Source organism: Zonotrichia leucophrys, chromosome 5, assembly GCF_028769735.1.
Source record: "Zonotrichia leucophrys gambelii isolate GWCS_2022_RI chromosome 5, RI_Zleu_2.0, whole genome shotgun sequence".
In the NCBI taxonomy this organism is placed as follows: Eukaryota; Metazoa; Chordata; class Aves; order Passeriformes; family Passerellidae; genus Zonotrichia; species Zonotrichia leucophrys.
Window position 1 is genome coordinate 18,574,726 of NC_088175.1, and position 21,648 is coordinate 18,596,373.

General features: G+C 41.6%; 1 protein-coding gene across 3 annotated transcripts; it reads right to left on the bottom strand.

The window, feature by feature from the left end:
* Positions 1-514: 514 nt before the first annotated feature.
* On the bottom strand, positions 515-18,521 carry ZNF410 (zinc finger protein 410). Of its 3 annotated transcripts, XM_064714343.1 has the most exons (10): positions 18,384-18,521; positions 17,000-17,211; positions 8,201-8,336; positions 7,675-7,908; positions 7,197-7,388; positions 6,174-6,333; positions 5,674-5,855; positions 2,910-2,999; positions 1,691-1,816; positions 515-1,139 (listed from the first exon to the last, which is right to left on the bottom strand). In XM_064714343.1, the coding sequence occupies exons 2-10, from the start codon at positions 17,030-17,032 to the stop codon at positions 955-957; spliced, it is 1,338 nt and encodes a 445-aa protein (XP_064570413.1). In that variant the 5' UTR covers positions 17,033-17,211; positions 18,384-18,521; the 3' UTR covers positions 515-954. The 3 variants fall into 3 exon arrangements, with proteins under 3 accessions (XP_064570413.1, XP_064570414.1, XP_064570415.1); XM_064714344.1 differs by lacking the exons at positions 17,000-17,211; positions 18,384-18,521 and adding an exon at positions 15,608-15,765; XM_064714345.1 differs by lacking the exons at positions 17,000-17,211; positions 18,384-18,521 and adding an exon at positions 9,270-9,533.
* Positions 18,522-21,648: the final 3,127 nt, after the last annotated feature.

A 21,648-nucleotide genomic window follows, 5' to 3' on the forward strand; every position in this document is an offset into this window, starting at 1 on the left:
TAATATGTCTCAAAAATTGTATGGAAATTAAGAGTTTCATCTATGGTTCTGGATTTTTGCATTTTATGAAAGTATTTGGTTATATTCAGTTACAAGATTTACAGCCTGTTCAGCTAACCTACAAAAATACTGTAGAAAAGAAGACATCTCATCTCCTATCAATTGCTGAGATGGCAGCCAAACTGCATCACTTTGATTCCTGGGTACCTGGTGGAGCTTCTGCAGGAACCTCCAGGTTACAATACCTGTACCAGGAGCAGCACTACCTTTCCATTCAGCTAGGGAGCAATATAAACTCTAGGCATTCCCTTTGCATAGAAGCTATTACAGATACACAGTACCTTACCAAAATCGGCATTCTCAGTAACCCTAACCCTAAGATGTGAAGGCTCTTTAAGTTAAAGTATTCAGAACACCATGTGGAAGACTCATTTAAAGAGCTTGATATACCAAAAACATTTTGGAGAAAAATGACTGGGAAAAGCAGGAACAGAACACAGCAAATGTAACCAAATGATATCAAGTAGTACATTTATTTCGTATAGTAAGTCAGCTTCTGACAGTGAGATGTATTAGAATATAGTCTCTGAAGGTAAAGGGTGGAAGGAAGGCCTGTTGCTCAAGATACTGAATATTTGAACAGTGCCTAGCACAATGAGGTCCTGGTCCTTAGCTGGGGCTCCTAGGTGCTCCAGCAAAACAAACACTTTAGGCTTTAGGAGATGGACTGCATAAGCAGTTTTGAAATGGCGTTCCACAACATGGGCTAAGTGACACCTAAGCAGACTTCACCTTTCAAACTCTGCAAGAGAGAAACTTGGTCCAGCAGATCTTCTCCAGCTCCAGTTTTAGGATTCATCCACTGTCTACCCACCCCTCTGTGCACAGTTAAACCAATGTTCATTCATCCCACTGCAATATGATGAGCCTCAAGGAAGAATGATCAATCCCATCTCAGTCACCACATATAAGAGGGCGGAAAAAAGAGCAGCTGGTCTCACCCTCTTCTACTCCAATAATTGACTCAGTGTCTGGCAGGTGCAGAGACTCAACACCAAGGCTGGGCTGAGAGTTCATGGAAATGAGATTCTTACTATGCACTGTTGATTCTTCCAGCAAACTGCTGCCCATCAGTGACTCTGTAGTGAAAAAAAAGGGTAAAAGAGAATTTCCGTGATGCAATTACACTGCAATATAAGATCCAATCCCTGCCCCACTTCAAGTCATACTGAATTCTTCCCTAGACAAGTTCTTTATCCATTCCTACTCTTTGGGCAGCCAGTGCTCCAATGGATGGAAAACACCATGTTTACTGTTTTGAACCTTACTATGGTGGGATCTTATGCAGGATTGGCTTTCTCTTTAAATAATTCACATTGTGTAAAACCCAGGCCACTTGCAACAAGAAAACATAACCAAGGGAAAAAATCCACATAAAAAAACCCCAACTAGATTCACATTGATTTTGAAAACAATAAATATATCTGCCCCTTGACTGCCATACAAAAATACACCTTTGTCTTCTGTCCTAGAAAAAGGAAGAGTAACAGTCCTTATCTCAAAGAGGAACAGACTTTTGTTTCTTACTGGCTTGTGGTCTCATATTATCAGGACAAACATCTTTTCTTCAACCATCCACTCATTTTTTTCCTGCACTTTTCCCCCAGAGTGTGTGTGCTCCCTTCTTTACCTGGCTGTTCTCGCTCCCTGCTGCCAGCTGTTCCAATTCGGGAGTGGTGTTTCCTCATATGCACATTTCTGCTACCACTCTGGGAAAATGTCTTCCCACAAATTTGGCACTGATGGGGCTTCACTCCTTGGAGTCAAAGGGGGAAGAAATATCCCAAGAATTACCAAACTGGGAGAAGAGACCTCATCAACTAAAAAACTAATAACAGTTTTGAAATGGCTGTGAATACCAGTGGTGGTAATTTATCAGCAAAAACCAAATAAGACATACTCCCATCTCCTTGAGGGCCATAAGCTTCTAGAACAAAAGAGGTTTAGATATCAGTGATGGCAGTTGTCAGATAACTCAAGTCTGAATAGTAACAAAGTCTTCAAGTCAGACTGATGAGAGGAAACAAGTTATTTGAAATCATTAACTCATTGATATGGAAATACTTGATGTCCCACAGATAGAATAAAATGACCAGAGGCAAGGAAGCTGTCTCCTGCCATCACACAATAAATTGCAGCATCTGCTTTACTTTACTGAGCAGAGACTTGATGATGACTTGTCACTGTGAAAGGATTTTCATTTTACAGAGCAGTTCATCATTTTCAAAATATAAGCATGCTGTCCATACTTCTTGGCTCAATGGCATGGAAGCCAAGGAGACAGGACAGAAAGAGCATGGAGAACTCAATCCCAAATGTTATTACCTCAATAAAATCTCCCATTCCCCAAACATACCACTTTCATTGTGTGCTGATGATATTTATGACAGATCAATCAAAACAGAAGGCAGAAGCTTTGAAACACTTGTGAAATACATTTGCACCTAAACCTTTGTCCAATTACAAGCATGTAGTAGGAAAAAATAACAGAAAACTCTACCTGTGGCAGAAACCCACTTGAAAGAGATATCAGATTCAAATGGCTGTGGTTAATATACAGAGATGCTAGAATCTCTCTTTTAAAGAGCCAAATGGCAGCTATGAAAAAGATATTCAACTTCATGGCATTTTAGAAAAAAAATTTAGAATGGAATTTCAGTTGTTTAAAAATAGACACAATCTAAAAAATTAAAGTGTACAGGCTACAGGCACTACAAAAGGGAAGTCAAAAAATGCTATGAACAGAAGTTCTGTAGAAACCAGGATTTTTCTTAAGGAAATCAAATCAAAGTCCTACAATAAAGGTCTTTTTTCAGACAAATCACAGAATGTCAGATGGAGACTCTTACCTGAGTGCACAACCAAATGTTTGCGAAGACTGGAGTATTCAGCAAAGGAGCGACCACATCCCTGTGCCTGACACAGAAAGGGTTTTTCCCCTACAAGGGAAAAGTAAGTTCTTAGATTTTGGGATCATAACTTAATCTGGTTGCCCAAGTCCCTAAGAACAGCCTGGACATCTCTACACCATTCTCCCATTTGGCCTTATGCATATCAGAGTTCCATGGAAATTGCACATCCTTCCTAAGTTTCCTAAGGCTCCTTGAGCATTCTCTTCACCAGAGGAAACAGAGGCATTATTTTAAAATATTCTTAGACTATCATTCATCAAAACTGAAGCACTGTTTCTAGATAATCTTCCAAGTATATAAATAATAATAGAGTAATATAAAACCACTTGATGTATGATGTATCTTCTGTTTGCAGTTCTCAACAACCAGCTCTCTGTTCCACACACTCACAGGGTCCTGCTCCCTTTCTGCCTCTCAGTGCCAAAATCCCATTAACTGTATTTCACTTCATATCAGATTCTATACTTTATTTCAGATCAGGCTGAACTTGCCAAAATCCTGTGAGAGATGTGTCAGTCATTTATATCTATGTGAGGAGGAACTGTAATTCAAAGCACAAATTGTTCTCATGGGCTGAAGTTCATATCCCAGCTATTTTGGATTTATTTAAGTTATGATAAACTGGGAGGTTACTACATTAATGCAGTGCAATAAAATTAATCTGTTTTGAACACTCTCCTAATAAAGCTAGACATAACTTTTGCCTGCAACATCCCACTAAAGAACTCAATATACCATGTTTAACACTATGATTTCAAGTCTTTAACTGAACCCCTGTACAAGAGCAATAGCAAGACCACAGGAGATTAAGCAAGCTATTTTAATAATTTGTTGTACAACATATATGTAGTTCTTTCAGAGTAAACTTGTTTTTAAAGATATTTCTGCTGTGACTTTGCCTTTAGAACTCTTCTCCCAACAGCTCATTTATTAGCCTCTTATCTACAATAGTATTTGACAGCTGTAAGCAAAAAGGATCAACACAGCATGTTCCAATTGGTGTTACAAAGCTGAAATATGTAGCAGAGTCTCAAACACTGATTGTACTTTCAGGCTTGCTATAAATCTTTAAAAGTTTGGAAAAACTACCATTGACCTAAATAACAGCACACGCTTCCATCTATAAGACACCCTGGAGCTATTTACACCTGCAATTTGATAACACCCTTGGTCTGATCAAACTCCTGATTCCACTTTATCCATCTGCAGTTTAGAAAGCTACTATTTACTCCTCCAGAAGCTACTACTCTGCTGGTTGCAGAATGCTCTCTTATCAGGGAGGATTGTGCATGTATCAGCTGGGCCTATTAACTTAATCTAGGAGCTCGGCTGGGAGCTGTAAATGCAAAAGAAAACTGCAAAAACTATGGCTGCTGTTACTACACATTCAAAATTTTATTATTGGGATACACAATTTTTAACTACATCCCAACATCTGCCCCCAAACCATGTGTTGCAGCTAGACTGCACATACTTTAAAATAGCAGCTTTTCCCCATGTGCATTGGCACACCACATACCATACGGTCGTGTTTAAGGCAGGCAGAAGGCACAAACAGCTGCTGGCGACCCACCTAATCTGTAATTTCATTTTACCAGGGAGGCCTTGTTCTCTCACACTTGTCAAGGTTATTTTGAAATGTTAACCAACTGTAATACAATGCTTGCAAGGCCATCAGGGAATCTCTAACAATATTCCAAGAAGCCTGAAGTGGGCCATTTGTTTGAGTGTTGCGATAACCCTGAGGCTTAAAAAATGAAACAAACAAAATCACCAGATTAATTCACTATGAACTTTGCAGGTCATTAATTAAATTGCTGGTCATTATTATATTGCTGGTCATTTCAACAGTAACTTCTGTGCCTCTCTCAAACAACTTTCTAGTACAAAAATACCTAAAGCACTTTGGCTGCTATACCAACTTCTAAAAATACTGACAAGGCAGGATCATATTCTCCAGAGGAGCCATCATAAACAAACCATGTATAAAATACAGCACTACCAAATCAAGTTCTTGTTTTATTTACTATAAAAAGCTGAGCATGAATTGAGAGCGTACAGGCTCCAGTATACAGAACATCCCAAATTAGCATTGGTACAAACAGCAGTTTGCACACCATAATGCTACCTTCTAATTAATGCTTTTTTCTACTTTTCTTTGCTACTGTATTTTTGCTACTCATTCCACTGCATTCCTCATTTCCCCATATGTCCCAAATGTAGTCATTCTACAAGCAGCATAGGTAACACAAGCTAGTCAGTCAGGCAGATGTCAGTACAGCTCCTACTGTCTAAGCTATTGAGCCTTTCAGGAATTTTAAATAACCTCTTTACAAAACACAATTTCAGAAGTCATGTTCACTAACTATTCCCTTGGTAACAGTCTAGTTTCACACACCCCTCCCTCCATCACACTACTGGAAGGGAATCTTCAGAGTATGTGTCTGAGCAGAGTACAGCATCACCACACACCATTTGAAAGGTAAACCCTGTGTGAAACTATACAGGATAGTAAAAGAGATTAGCACTTGATTTGGCTGACCTACAGATCAAGGTGAATTGACAGAAAAGGGACATTAATGGAGGGCACAGGTAAACAACATAATACTTTCAATAGTTTGAGGACAGAGGAGGAAGTCGTTTATTCCTCAGGAAAGACCCCACCTCAGCAGACCACAAATAGGTGAGGTCTAAAACACACCAGTGTGAATTCGTAGGTGGTTCTTCAGATTTCCAGCTGTTGTGAACTGTTTACCACAGCCCAGTTCTGTGCACACAAAGGGTTTTTCACCATTGTGAGTTCTCATGTGCACCTTCAGCCTCTGCAAGACGTAGAAACTTTTCCCACAACCCTCTGCTGGGCAGGTGAAGGAGCGGTCGTTACTGCAAAGCAACAAAAAGCTGTTTCATTACCAGCTACTGCAACGCATTTTTTCATGAACACTTGACTTCTTTATTTTATTAAATATGAGTACCTGTTAAAATACAAAAATTCTAAACCAAACATAACAAGGACCTGCAAAATTATCTAAATCTACTCCAAGTTTTTCAGCATAACTGACTTAAAGCACTCAACAGACCTAATATTTCTATGAATAATGCCAGGCTTTCACAGCTTCTTAATGTCAAAACCTAACATTATCTCAAATACAGAGTGCAGTTTTTCAAGGCCATAACAACAAATAGATTCATTCTGCTCACCGGTGTGTTTTCAGATGATACTTGAAGTGAGCTGGCCATACAAATGTCCGATCACAGCCCTCAACTGTGCACTTCAGCTTTCTTTCCACACGAGATAAATGAGGAATGGGGCTTGAATCTTTTGGTTGCCCATCTCCTGTGCAAAGATGAACATTTTCCCCTGGAAAAAAAAGCCCACCAAAAAACAAACAAACAAACAAAAAACAGATTACTATAATGTGTCAAATTTAATAGAAAAAACAGCATCATATATGATACAGGAGTATAAATCCCGTGTATGTCTGGCTACTAACTGTTTAGGATGTCCTACATGCTGCTGCCTAGCCTGTAGCAGGGATCAGACACAGATTTGCAAACTCTACCAGGACCATAAACTATTCCCAACAAGTCATCTGGATCAGATCAGCTGCTACCAGATAAGACTTATCACAAAAAGAATAGAAAGCCAATGCACCAGAAATGGTAAAAATGGTCTCTATACCAACATCAAACAACAAATTTTAACTAGCAGTCAATTTCACCTATTAGCTAAGCTGCTTTTGAAAACACCTCAGCTAAAATAAGAGGTATTGCATTTGTGTGCAATTATTTATTAAAATAATTAAGTCTGAAGCATGTGACTAAATCCAATTATGAATTCTCCAGAAAACTGATCTCCAAGCTCAGTGGAGCTAAAAAGAAAGTATAATTCACAGTATGTATTAAAAATAGGCTCTTAAAAGTGAAAATGAAAGTTGAAAATCAAGCAGATACTGTCAGCAAGAAGATATTCTTTACATGTACTGGAGAACTAGTAGGCCACAATGAACAGATGGTTCCACTAGAGTTCATTCCCCAAGAAAAAATGAGAAGCCTATTTATAATGAAAAAAACCGCATAATTGTTCTGTATAATTCTGTCACTGATGATTTGAAGATGTCATAAGTGATTCAAAGCGAGAGAGAAATAGAAGAAGAGACAATGTGAAACTAGGAGTCTTGTATGGAACATTCAACTTTGAGACACAATCTGTGGATCTCCTACCATTATTGCTTGCTTTGGCATTCTTTGCGAGCTGTGCCCGAGTGGCAGCGATTAAACTGTCATGGGCCAGTTCCTGCACTCGTAGGAACCATGGGGTACTGCTGTCTGTGCTATCATGGGAGAGAAAGTCATTGCCAGAATCTTCTGCTTCATCTTGAACAAACACCAAGTGCTCTGCGGGAGACCCCAGCCCTAGAAAAGACAAATTTGTGAAACAATAATGCAACACAGGGAAATTTCTTTTGTTTCTCAGAGATCAGTGCTCATAGCATGGATGAGATAGCTGCCCTGAAAAAGTCTCCACTGACCTCTACATTGTAGAAAGATGTTGATGACTAAGTGCTCCTAAAATATCCAATAATGCCCAGCAAATTTCATGATCTTTCCTCTTCATAAGCAGCAGGGACAGGTTTGTACTTGTATCTCCTGCATTCTGCTGAGACATATCCAGCCAGATGACAAACAGAAGGACAATTACCTGCTCTTGTTAGGTTGAGAAGAATGAATGAAGTGCTGTCGCTGGGCTGGAAGTCTTGCAATAAACTAGAAGTTTCTGGAGTTGACAGAAGTTCAGATGGTTTCTGTACATTCTGTGCCCTTGTCTCCTCTCCATCAGGGCCTACATTTACCTGGAGACTTCTCAAGACAGCAGATGAAGAAACATCTTTGGAAGAATTAGTGTGACTTGGAGAAGTGAGATCTCTTTCATCATCTAAGGAGGAAAGGGAAACCAGAGTAAATAAAAGTAAAAATACACTGTAACTAAAGGACACCTATGAAATTATTTTTTTTAGAAAAAAAACCCAGAACTTGAGAGAGAAGGGAGGAGGAAGTTTCTAACTAGTCAGACTTCACTATTAAATGAAGAAAGTTCAGTCACTCTGCTGAACTTGTTCCTCCATCCCTGGAATGTCATATCAGCAAGAGACAGTGGGGCCAGAGTGGTGAAGTAAAGACAGTTGTATGAAGGGCAGGGTGACAAAGATCTGCCTCATAGATCTTACCTGGCAACATGAGTCTGTTGCATTCTGAGGTCTCAGTAACAGGAAGCAAAGAGAGACAGGTGATGTCTTTTGGTTCTGATTCCACCAGTCCTTGTCCCAGTGGAATAGAAGTATTTTGAACAAACTGAACCAGCAGCTGAAAAAACATACTGAAGATTAGGTCAAGAGCAGCACAAATCATTTAAAAAGGTACTAAATCCAGTCAATCCAGTAGTCCCTACTGTCTTGTAGGAGACATTGAATATAATACCATCAATACACACAGATATAAATGTAAACTTCTCAATTTTCGTTAATACAAGGAAAGAATTGTTTGTCATCTCTGAAATACCTACAAACTTCTCATTCAGCATATAATAAACAGCTCTGGATCATTGCAAAGTAAGTCTAAGTAGGCTATATTTCTTTTTTATTTTTTACCACTTGATATTTTATTATGGTCTAACATTGCAAGGTAATGTTTTCCACATTCAGCCTTTGGTACAGGTATTTTTTTACATCATTGTCTTTAAATACTTAACTGAAAGCTGGCCTTTTCTAAATTAAAAAAAGGCAATCAGAACACTAGTAACAAAGGTGTCTATCATATGGCTATTCAAAAGCAGATAACAGTCAGAGAAACACGGTTGGGATGACAAAGGGAAGAACACAGACAGCCTTACCAATCCAAATCAACTACTCCTAAAACCATCAAAGATGGACAACCAACCCACCCACTAAGGGGATTAACAGAAGAAACCCTCTCCAAAATACTACACAAAACAAGGGGGACTATTGCATAAAGAGGAACAGGACTTAAACTGAGATGCATTCCCTGGGGAGGAATTTGGGACTGGTCAAAAGATTTGGGGGGATTTGTACAGAACTTATTAGGCATTGTTTAAGGGAAAGGCCAAAGGCAGGAAAAGGAAAAGATCAAGATGGATCAGGGCAGAACAAACATAAGAAAATGGAGAGGGAAGGATAAAAGGGACCCATTGCACATAAGCAGGAAGTTGGCCAATTCAGTTGTCTGGCACAGCCTAACTCATACACTCCATCCTGTCTTCTTATTAAACTCCATTCTTACCTGCTTCCTGTGTGGTCCTGCTCTCCCCAGTGGGTCTCCAGTGGCACACACTAATTTCTAGTGTGTGTCATATGCTAATGAACCCCAAGCCAGCCTAGTTCGCAAGTGAAATGAGAAGTGTGGGGACAGATCCCAAAGAAATCCAGGAAGGTTTTCCTTAGGCAGCAACCCTTGAACACAACCAGGTACTTTGTGCTGCCCATGTTTCTGAGGATAAAGCTACAAGCACTCAGCCTGTATTCATTTTGATTTAACAAAGGAAGTGCTGCTGGGAGTTAGGAGATAACACAGTCTAACTTTTGCAATAAACAACAAATTCTGTGAACTGCATGAGCTTTCCTAAACACAGTCTCAAATCCCTCCCCTGTAGGGATTTACACTTCAGAAGGCCAGAAGGGGGCCAGTTGTAACACACCCAGTCACATGCTCCACATTTCAGAGAAAATACTGCTCAAACCCCACACGTAGGATCTATTTGTTTGCCTTTAATTTCTGTGAAACAAATTAACTCATATACTCACATTCTCAGGGTTTTTTTAAAACACTGAATGAAGAAATATGGACAGTAACAATATACTAAAAAGTTAAACCTCGAGTTTCTTATCTCTAGGAAATTCCTTGACAAAAATCCCGCATTCTGCAGATTCTGCTGCTGTCTAGCAAACAGCTGTAGCAAATTTTTATCTTTGGCATTTAGATGGAAATTGTACAAGATAGTTATTCAAAAGCTACTACCCTCATTGGGACACATTTTAACATGCAGTCACAGAGAGCCCAGATGGAGCTGTCTGTGCAGTGAGATAGTTCATCAGTGTCTAAAGAAAAACACTAAAAAATCCTGATGTTCCTATTGTATATTTGTGATTAAAACCCAACAGTCACAGATAATTTGATTCTTATTTTGTATGTTGTGATTGTCTTAGTACTTCTTTTCAGAACTATTGGCATCTAATTCCAAATTATTCCTGTGGCAGACAGCAGCCTTTTGAGTCTCTCTTACATCAAGAGAAAGTCTGTTAAATCCAAGAAACTGTAAAGAAAACAAACAAAATTGTATTTTGTGCTCTGATTTCTCTATGTTGATTTCCTCTCACAAAAACACTAGAAATACTGATGCTTTCTCAAACACTTTTAATCAAAGAGCTGCTGCTGCTGTAGGAACCCTGAAGCTTTAACAGCCCTGATTGGTCTCGCTGGGACCTGCACCTGCACCCACACTGTCTCCCTAGGGGCTCCTTCTAAGCTCAGCCTGGGCCAGTCATTCCCTTCCTGAGTTGTGCTGTAGGTTTACCTGTCTCAAGCCCTGTCTGCTGCATGAACCTCAGATTTTTACTGCATTTATGTCTCCAGCTCCATCTTCTGCTGCTCCTACCTGGACTCTGGGTAGACCCTGGACTGGTTCACCACTTTGCCTTGTCTAGGGCTGAGGGCTGTGGATTCCAGCACCCACCTCTGCCTTCCATGCTCAGGTGCTGCAGCATTGTGCCCTGGTCTGGGAGGGCACTGCCTGGGCTGGGATCACCCTTGACTCCCTGCTCACCCTCCCTTAGGAGCAGGCTGTCATCACTGACAATTATGAAGCTACAAATTAAGTGCTGCAGTCATTCAGATGGCAATGTGCCATTTGAACTAGGCCACAAGCCAGATGGCAGTTTGAAAGGTTAGAATTGTTTCATCTTAGATATAAGAGTATCCAGAGGACCTAGCAAGAAGATGAATCTATTTTTATGTTGTCAAAGATATGTAGGCAATAAGAGACAGTCTCCCCCCCACACCCAGGGCCATGCATTCTAATTAAGGATTTAAAAATAGGAGAAAGAGAAGTAAAAAGAAAGTTAGGAATAATGTGCAAGTAGAAAAAAGAAGTAGAGACTAAAAACTGTGAGCACTAAGATTTAAATTATTGGATTGTCTTTTATGCTGATGAGCCCTACTGCTTCTCATTCCACCATGAAACACCCATTTTATGGACTTGCCTATTTTTATACAAAAAGTCCTAAATGAAACTTGCCTCCTACAAGAAAAAAGCTTTGCTTCAAACCCTCCACTTCAACATAGCAATATTAAGCCACTAGAGAAAAGCAAAATGCAGCAACCACAAACAGATGGTCAGAAGAAAGAAATTCCTTTTAATTTGCTTTGTAAAGTAATGACAAACTAGTACAGAGAATTATGAGAGGGCAAAAAAAGCAGGAGGAAACAAACCAACATGAATCATGCCCATTATTAAAATGTGGAATAAAAAAACCTCAACCCTGCACATAAACTAAAGCAAACCAACCATCAACTCAAATAATTTGGACAAAATAAAAAGTTTTCATGTTAGTTTTATCTTGACAGATTTGTTCCTAAACCTTCCTATTCAAAATCATTGAATACCTTTGTGAACAACCACAGCAACTGGAATACAGGAAAGAACTCATTACAAACATTGTGTCATGCTGTCTTAAGCTTCTTGCAACACGATTTTGTAGCTGCAAGTAAATAGGAAATTATAAGGGTATCTGGTAATTGGCTATTCAGCATAGAAATCTAGGAACAGGACGGGTGATAAATTAAACGAACAGATACACAAACACTAACAAACTCCAGCAAACTGCAGATTAGAGAGAGTAAAAATACCCAGAACTCCTGGGACACTGATGGATGGGCCAGTACAGCAATAACTTGAGTGTGACCTTGCAAAAATTCAACCAGAAACTTTGTAAGGAAGAGGAACAATGCTATCTTGGGTTACCAGAACCCATATCATTGGCAAGAGCAAACTTCCTTGGGGACATGGGGCAAATTCTGGGACTGGGTAAAACATATCAAGGTATCTTGAGTGGAGACTGTGGGACTGTGGAAAACTTGTGGATGTTTAGGGGAAGGACCAAAGGCAAAGACATGGAGGGATCATAGGTGAGAAACAACTACTGGGAACAAAAAGGGAATTGGGGTAATACCAATTGACCACATTAGTAGGCTGCAGGTTGCTGCTCTGCATCACCACTGGGATCTATCTCATCCTCTTTAATGCTTTCTGCTCCTAAATGGTTTCTGAGCACATTCATTTGATTAAATTCACTTTGGCATAGCCTGTGAAATAGAGAAAAACACCATCTGGAAACCCAAGATCCTGGCCAGAGGTTGAATTAAAAAGCCTAAGGCCTGGAGATGGATACTGGAAGAACTCAAGGTTTGGCAAAGAGTGGCGAGATGCATGACCACAAGTATGCATGTCAGCCAAAGGAGGGCACGTGTGATATGCTAGTCAATGTCAAGCCTTTTTACCTGATAAGTAGGGACAGGATTAGGCCATTTGTGGCCTTCCTTTTCCACAGGAATGCCATTTGTGTTTGAGTGTGCTGGTAAAAGCCCTATCCTGCCACACAGCCATGTCTGTACTGTCTGTGTGTGCACAGGCACATTTTTGCAGTTCAGGCCCAGGTGCTCTTCTGTGTGCACCTGGGAACAGTCTGGTGGTCTCATGTCTGCAAGACCAGGAAGGCAGGAGCCTCCTAGATGATACAGTTTAACAGATCCCATAACCAAATAACATCTGGCATCACAAACAGGCCCCAAATGGGCTGTAAATATTCCTGAGATGGTGACTGCAGAATCCCTCCATAGAGAGGAGACTGATCCACTGTGCCCAAAGGGCTAGAATTTGTAAGCAAAGCAGAGAGGTCATCTTGGGACATCAGAATAGGCATAGTTAGGGAAACTGAATGTACAGAATATTAACAGATTGCCAAAGGAACAATAAGAGGTGTGAGGAGGTGGCTTTACTCTATAGCTAAGCCATCCCTTGGAATTTGAAATAAATTTTAATATTGCAAAAGGACATCCTTGACTCAAGAGACTGAAACTTTATGGGACAGATGTGAATCATACAAAGAGAATCTATAATCCTTGGAGGCCAAAGTTCATATGATGATAGAATGATATAATGAATGATATTGATATAATGAACTTTATTTTTGCTCTGCCATATCACCTTCTTGAATATACTCTCCTTTAACTACTTCAGCTGAAATGTCACATAACTGAAAATTTGTAAATAATAGTGAAGGTATTAAAAAATGTAAAATATTTCTTGGCTCTGGTCACTAAGCAAATACTTGTTATCCCTGCTGGTCAATAAGAAATGGTTGGACAGGATTATGCCAGGGTCTATCACTGCAAGCAATGTAGAATGCTTGTGTTACCAAGAGACTTAAATAATGTCCCTGACCTGAGAGAGAAAAAAAAACCCACAACAAACAACAACCAAAAAACTGTCTAAATAATTGAGAACCTCTACTAGATTAACAACAACAAAAAATCCAACAAAATAAAATTTAAAAAACCCAAATCAAACCAGATAAACAAAACAAAAAACAAACAAAACCCATCAAAAACAAACAAACACCAAAAAGAAAACCAAACCAAAACCACAACCAATGAACCCAACAAAACCAGAAACAAATGATGATATGGCCACCTGGGATGGATCATAAGTTTGTCCCATAACAGATGATTCAGAAGGCAAGAAGTGTCAGGCAGCTGCTTTGGCTGAAGTGGGGATTGCTGGGAGGGACAGGCTAAGAAGGTTCTACAGAACCTCAGATCTATCCTCCCACCAGACAGCTGGAGAGCTAGACTAGATTCCCAGAGCAGCAGGGACCATGTCTTTAATCAAAGCCATTCCTGTTCTAAATTTAACCAGTGAACCACAACAAAATAAAGAGGTCAAAAGAAAATTTAGTGGAGGGGGAGGAGAAAGGAGGGGCTGGAGCTGGAGGGTGTGCAGGGCAGGAGGCTTGTTACCTAGAAACTGGGATGTCCTCCTCCCATACAGCCTCTGGGGAACTAATTAAATCACAAGTGTCTCTCCTCGTGCAGCGCTGAGGAGGAGAGAAAGCAGAGGCTAAAATACCTCTCCTCACCCCCTTTTCAATAACTAATTCAATTTACAGAACAGAGTTGTAATTCATTTGATTAGGTTAGGAGTTACCCCAAGAGCAGAAAGCACCCTGTACTGGACCAGTCTGGTGGAGGTGACTGGAAATACGTGCAACTGTGATAAATCACCTCGAAGGCTTAAAGCATGCAAAATGCAGATCTTAGCAGTTCCCTGAGGGATGACAGTTACATAGCTTTGGGGGCAGGGAGTCCAGAAGAAAAAGCAGATCCATCTGTTCATACAATTGTCTCCAAGCAACTTTGTAACTTCTCATGAAAGGAGGATTCACCTCTACTCAAGCATTAAATATTTAATGGTATGTTGGTGGCTTCTTTAGGGATAAAACCAGTAGCAAAGAAGTCCATGCAAGAGACATAGTGCTTTGATTCTTATCATCCAAATGTCACAGAAATACAGCTAGCTCTTAATTAATATACTTCTCACATGGTAGGGTATATGAAAAAATATCTGTGGCTATAAGAATTGTGGTGCCATGGCTCACTAGAGGATATAAAATCATTATTTACTTTCAGAGATATTTGAACTGCTATTTGGGAAAAGTGTAAAAAGGGTATCTACCAGTTTCACATCAAAGCAATAGAAAATAGTACTAACTTAACCCAAGTTTCATAATCAGGACTAAAAAAAGGGTATATATACATGGAAATAAATCAAAATTTTTGGTATAAAATAGCCTCAATCAAGATTGAGGAATATGGCTTAGAAGACAGCATCTACAGAAAGGATGCCCTCTGCAACAACCACTGTAACTTTTTTATTTACCAGGCCTGCTTCTTCTGGAGAATAAACAGCTAACTCTTATTATGGGCTTGCTGGGAAGGAAATGCAACTCTGCCATGAGGAAATAGGACTATTATGTAAACAAGCCTAATTAGTTGAAAAAAGACAAAGCCCAGTTACAGCTCCTCTTTGAGGAATGAGCAATGAGCATTCCAACTCTCCTAGTCCTTGGCTGTCAGAAATTACCTAAGGGAAACCACCCATTCACAGACAAAAGTAACAAAGTCCTCCCACCTTAAGGTTCAGAACTCCGAGGGAAATTGATAGAATGCATGAGATATTCCAGTGACAAGGCAAGAGAGAGGAACTCTGCAGATCATGCTGAGACTACTCAAAGCTGCTAGGAATTTGCAGCTACTTTTCCTGAACAGTGTGATTGGAAGGGCTTTGGCTGCTCTGTTAAGAAACAAATGCCTTAATATATCACATGAGCTGTAATGAATTACCAGCATGGAATCATCATTCTTTTTAGAGTACCAGTTAAGATACATTGAGCCCATATGAGCACTGCTCATAGGGATAGAAACTCAAGACTTTTGTTCAAAAGACTCAATAAAAAACATTCAATTATGTCTTGCAAACTTCCCCAAAAGGTATTTCATAGCTGTACCATATCCTCTGCTCTAGGACTTCAGCCATCTGCAGGTAAAGCTGAGAACCAGGAAAAGCAAGAACACCAAGTGATAAAACCCCTGCATCTTTAAGTGGGGATCTCTAATGCACAGAAAGCCAGCTAATGGTCATTCAACCTCAAAAAATGGGCAAGAAATAGGAGAGGCAGGGGGTGGGGGTGGTGGTGTTGAATGTAACAAATTGCAAACACTTGTATCTAGCACATTACAGGTAAGAGTAACAAAACCCAGAACTCCTCAGTAAATGATCACTGAGCCACTGCCAGAGTGACATCTTGTAAAGGTTCAACCAGAAATTTTAACTGGTAAGAAGAAAAGCTATTGTGGCTCATCAGAATGGTCTCATATGAGAGACCAAATTTACGATCCAATACAACAAAGACACCAGGATGTGTTAAGCTTATTATGCCATGTTTAGGGGGAGGATCAAAGGAGGAATCAAGGTAGATAAATGAAGAACCAGGGGTAGGGGGGAGAGAAGAGACTCCAAATATATGTTTGCTGGCTGCTAGTCAGTACACTTCTGTGCCTGATCACTGCAGTCCCTCCTATCTAATTACCAAAGACATTCCTAAATATTCTACCCACAAGTGAGTCCACTGCTAGTGAGCTTCTAGTTGACTAATGCAAGTAGGAAGCTCCCAGAGTCTGGAGCGGAAAAAAACCCAAAAACTATTCCAGCCCAGAAACTGGCTTAAAAGCCCTGGCTCTGGGCAGAAGGACTGTAGGCCTGGCAGAGATGTGAATGTGAGTATGCACGAGAGTCGAGTGCTGAGGGTACAGCTATAACCCACCAGCAAACCATGGCTGTTCATGCTTTCCCTGCACATGTGATAATCTGTATGTTCATGCTTTACCTGTTTGTGGCCAGCTGTGCATGCACAAATGTCCCTGCACTTCATGCCCAGCTGAACCTGGAACAGCCCAGCAGCCTCACAGCGAGCAACAGGATCCCCCGTGTGCTGCTGCCGAACACTTCTGCCAAGAGCAGTACTCTGAGGAACAGGACTGGCTGATGCTGATAGAATAATTCAGATTGTCCAAAACCAAGTAGAGTCAGTTTGGTTTGAGGAAAGGAAATAGTCAATTCGTTAATTTATTTTATTCTCATGATAAAAGAATGCTGTAATAGTGGAAAAAATGTAACCTGAGAACAGGCAAGAATATTGGCTGATACTTGAAAGGAGGCGAAAAAAACTTGCAATATTTTCTAATTTTTTACCATTCAAATCAAAGCTTGGAAGCATTAGAAGATGTCACTGAAAACACTTGGAAAATTAGTATGTAAGCAGCAATCTGAATAAACTCATTGACTCTAAGTGTTGCCCATAAACATTCCTGGGAACCAAACTCAGTTCATAATTGCTCACCTCAGGCTTGGATTCTAACTCATCCGATAACATTGATTCAAGTGTCCAACTCCTGCAGCTGTTCTCAGCAAGGCACAGATTTTTTGATTTTTTTTTTTTTTTTTTAGTTCAGAGAGAACAACACTCCCTGCTTATTTTCATATTTTCCTAAGTGCAAACCAGTGTGGTGGTCCTTCTGCAAGAAGCTGTGCTGCGGAAATAATTAATTTAACCTAAAACAACAAAAAAGGAAACATAAAGAAAGAGGAACTGAAAAACAAGAGCAAAGCAAAAAGAAGTGAACATGTGTTGATGCAACTGTAAAATGTACTTTAAGGTATTGGTAAAACTCATTAACTAAGGTTCCTGGATTTCTATTTTCACTGAATCAAGAAAATAGCCTTTAAAAATTAATTTCATGGTGTTAAGATGTTATTTACCACATTTTCTTTGCAATCACTAATTTTTAATGGACAATTGCCTTGTCTGTTCTGGAAACTTATGGGATCAACTGCAAATCACATAAAGTATGCAAGATTTGAGGAAGCTGAATTCCCAGTCCACAACACAGTGGAATTATCCAAATTATTGATAAAAGGGAGCCATATACAAACAACCTGTCAGCAGGAAACATCAGTTCTTCCTGTCAGTCGAGATATTTCACAGAATCAGAAATTTAATTTCTTGATGAGCCCAGATAAATAGAACTTATTTCACAAATACACATATGATGCTTGTGCTAAAAGGGGAACATGAGAACAAGCTTTTCTTGCTTGCCGGGACAACACTCAGACACTGCTGATGGGAGAAAAATGTGAACTACATACAGTTTTTTCCCCTTTCCAACACAACTACCAGTCTACCGACTATGTTAAAAAGTAACGAGAATACTGGATCAGCTAAAAAGAGAACCTAAAAGCCTTCCTCTCACACTCCTGACAGCAGCACTGCAGCACGGAGCTTCGCTGGCCGTGGAGGGGCAAGACACCGCACACAGCGAGGGAGCGCAGAGTAACTCAGCCCTGCCTCGCAGCGGGCCCGGCGCTCCCCCCGCCGCCCGCTGCCCCTGCCAGCCCGTGCCCGGCAGGGCGGGCCCCGAGCGACCCACGGGCACCACAGCCAGCGCTGCCAGGCCCGGCTGCCCACGCCCCGGCCGGGAGGAGCCCTGCGGAGGCCCGGGAAGGAACGGGGGCAGGGCGGAGCGCCGAGGCCCGGCGGGGCAGGTGCCGCCCGCCTCAGGGCGGGGGTCCGGCCGCAGCCGTGAGGGGCGGCCCCGGCAGCAGGGACAGGAAGGACAGGAGGGCCGGGGCGCTCCCCCGCGCCCCGCGCCTCACTGGGCTCCGCACCCCGCGGGGGTCGGCAAGTCCCGCAGGAGCGGCCGGACCACCCCCAGCACCCGCCTTACCGGCATCTCCGCCGCCCGGACGTGACGAGCCCCGGCCGGAAACACCGCGCGGGCTCGGGGCGAGCGCGGGGCGGGGCGACGCTGCCGCCGGCTGCTCCCGTCGCCCCGAAAAGAGACGAGAACGGCTCGGTGCCTGGGATCTCCCGGTTCCCTTGGGATCGTTACCAGGACTGCAGTCTTCAGCTGCAGACTGGTTCCTCTTCCAGTAAACCTTTTTTATATGGATTGCTATCGTACAGGTGAACGTTGTGCCAGAACCTTATGGAAACCTTCAATCTGCTGAGCTCCTTTTTCCACATAAATCAATACGGAAGACACATTATCCCGGGTTGTTACAGCACACGTGGAAACACCGGTTCCCTACTAACACTTTGTTTCTGTTTAGGCTTTGCTCTGACTTGCTGCTCTGTCTCTTCTTGCTAATGATGGAAAACTCCAGGAGTTCACTGTAGCCCACAAAAAAAAATATACCAAATCAGTAATTCCAGAAACATACATGTCTTTGCAATGTACCTAAAAAAACAATAAAGGACTGAGTAATTTTAAAAAAGCTTGCACTTTGGTTTTAGCTTGTTATCTGTGCATGACCAGGACAGAGCACCTGAAGAAGATGGCAGCCTCTGGTCCTGACATTAGCAGCTGAATCAGTGACCTTCAGGCCCTATAAACTTTAACTCGGTTATGGCTAACCCACAGCTTTGGAGCCATGTGTGATTCCTGACTGCCGTGCCAGCTCAGCTGCTCATGGCACACTCCTGGTGCTGATAACTAGTGAAAGCCCTCGTGCTATGGAAGTAACCCAACAGCAGCTGTCAAGGCTAGCAAAATCAGGTTTCCTGAGGCTCCCTCAGAGCACAGCCTCTTCTGATCCACAATGGACTGTAAAAAAAACCTGCGGTCACTTCTTGGTAAATGGCTGTCATCTCTTGCCTTGAACTACTTTGGAATGATTTCTTTTTTCCAGTCCCTCCAAGATATGCAATATGGCTTCACGGCCTTTCAGAACATTTGAAAATTTTATTTGCAGCATAAAGATTCACAGTTATCTCCCTCAGCTTTAAATGTGCAGTGAGTGGCTTAATGGAGGAGTCGTACTGATAGCCTAGTGCTTCAGCAAAAAGACTATTGACCAGCTACCTGCTGGAACCACCTGGTCACTCCATAAAGTCTGCATGCAAGTTAGATGCATGTCTTTTTCTGAGGTAATTATCCCATCAGCTTGCAGGCATTGCATTAATACTAACAAAAGCCTGTACTGTGAAATCAATTTTCAGTCAAGCTGAAGCACATTTCTGTTGTACAAGGCAGGGAAAAGTGATTCAACACCCAGAATCAACAGCCTCAGAGACTGGGCTGCCTCAGTGCCATACTGGCCCTGCAGATGGATTCTCTCAGGGAATCCATAAAGTCCGGCATTTATCATATTGGACCACTCAGCCACAGTTGTGGTGGCCTGAAGCTTTAGACAGATTCATTTATTTAAGCTTACAAAAATGAAAGTAATAGCTTCTGAGACTGAATTTTTTAACAGAATCCCAAAAAGCTGGAGCTTATTAAATGGCCAAGCAGCAGTAACAGTAAAAGACCATTTCACTGTACTGTGGAAATATATTGAGGAATATATTCAGTGCAGGTAGCTTGGTTTGCACTGCAGTGTAAGCTGCAGTCTGGAGTCAGAGGTAAGAGGCTGTGAACTGCCAACCCTTTGACAAGCTCAGGGACCTGTGGCCCAACCAGGTGACTGGACACTCAGAGACACGGCAGGAGCCAAGGGCCCCCAAATGTTCCCATGCTCAGACTTTGAGGGTAAAAACCCAGGGTTTCCTTTGTTCAGGATCCCAGCTCAAGCTGTTTAGTTATTGCATCAAGATTGAATTATTTTAAGGACTGGGACCAGTGAGACTCTGCTGTGGGAAACCTGGCTTTGAGATGGTAAGGAAACCTTGTCTGACAGTGTGAGTATGGTGTGAGTATGGGGGAGTGTGGGGAGTCAGGCTCACTGGGGCTGCCCACTGGGAAGGGATTTCAGTCCCAGCTTAGGTGGGTAAGAGTGTGACTGCCAGAGTAGGTCCTGGATGGTCAGACAGCAAAGTTTCCCTAACTCAGCATGCCATTTTATTACTGATCCAATACAATCTAACAAAGGCAGCAATAAATGCAGAACTACTAACTTCATAAACCAACTTTTCTTGATGCTACTTTGGTAACCCAAAGGAACTGAATCATAAAGCTTTATGCTGTTTTACATTAAGATGCTCAGTAATCTTGGAAGTCCTTTGACTCATCACCAGCTCAACAATGGGGAGTCATTGAGTAGATATTAAAATATGGAGACATGTAGGCGCATAAGTTCCTTTCATTTGCATCCTTCCAGGCCAGATGAGTTTGGCTGCTGCAGAACTTGCATCTTGACTGCCTGGGGAATTTTGGTGGAATCCACAGTGGGAGTAGCACATTACTTACCTGAGTTGTTTATGCTGGTTCAAATAACTTGTGCAGGTGTGTGAAGCAGCACCAGTCCCTGATGAGAGAACCGGCCCTGGGAATTTTCTATAGTTTTGCTTTCATAGCAACACCTGCCTCTACAGGCTCCTTCTCTCCAATCAAGGGGAAATGGAAGACACATATCCCCCAGGACCAGATTAAAGAAAAGCTTTAAAGAAAAAGTAATGCTGTTTTTCCACCCCTGCTGTGAGACAGCAGACACGGCTAGTCATGGAGTAAAGGGAGAGAGCTGATTTGGATTTGGTTGCTAATGAATCTGGTTATAATGTGTGCCTACTCCGTATACAGAGGAATCTAGAATTCATGTCTATTAGTGCATCTTTTATTATTTTGTGCATGCATTTCTGAACACTCAGATATAAAGTTGTTAAATAAACTGTGTCCATTATTCCAAGATACTGGCAGTACTCAATTTTATTTCGGTAAGTTGTTTTTCAATTATAAAAATATATGTAATTATCAGCACTTTGTTGTTCACCCTTTCAGCATGAGCACGTAACGGACTTAAATTCTCTCAGAACTCTGTATGCACAGAAGTCACCCTTACACACCTACAGCGGATGTTGGCATGAGTGTTATAAAAGCACGTGAGATTTAAGAAACTGAAGAGTGCTAAGATTTGGAGCATTTTCTCCTGCATCGCCCCAGGCTCGCACCCGGTTGTGTCACATGTCGGACTCTGCCGCGCTCCACCTTTCCTGCGCAGTCAGCGCGTTTCCCGCGGCAGCAGCAGGAATGCTGCTGAGGTAATTTTGCTGGC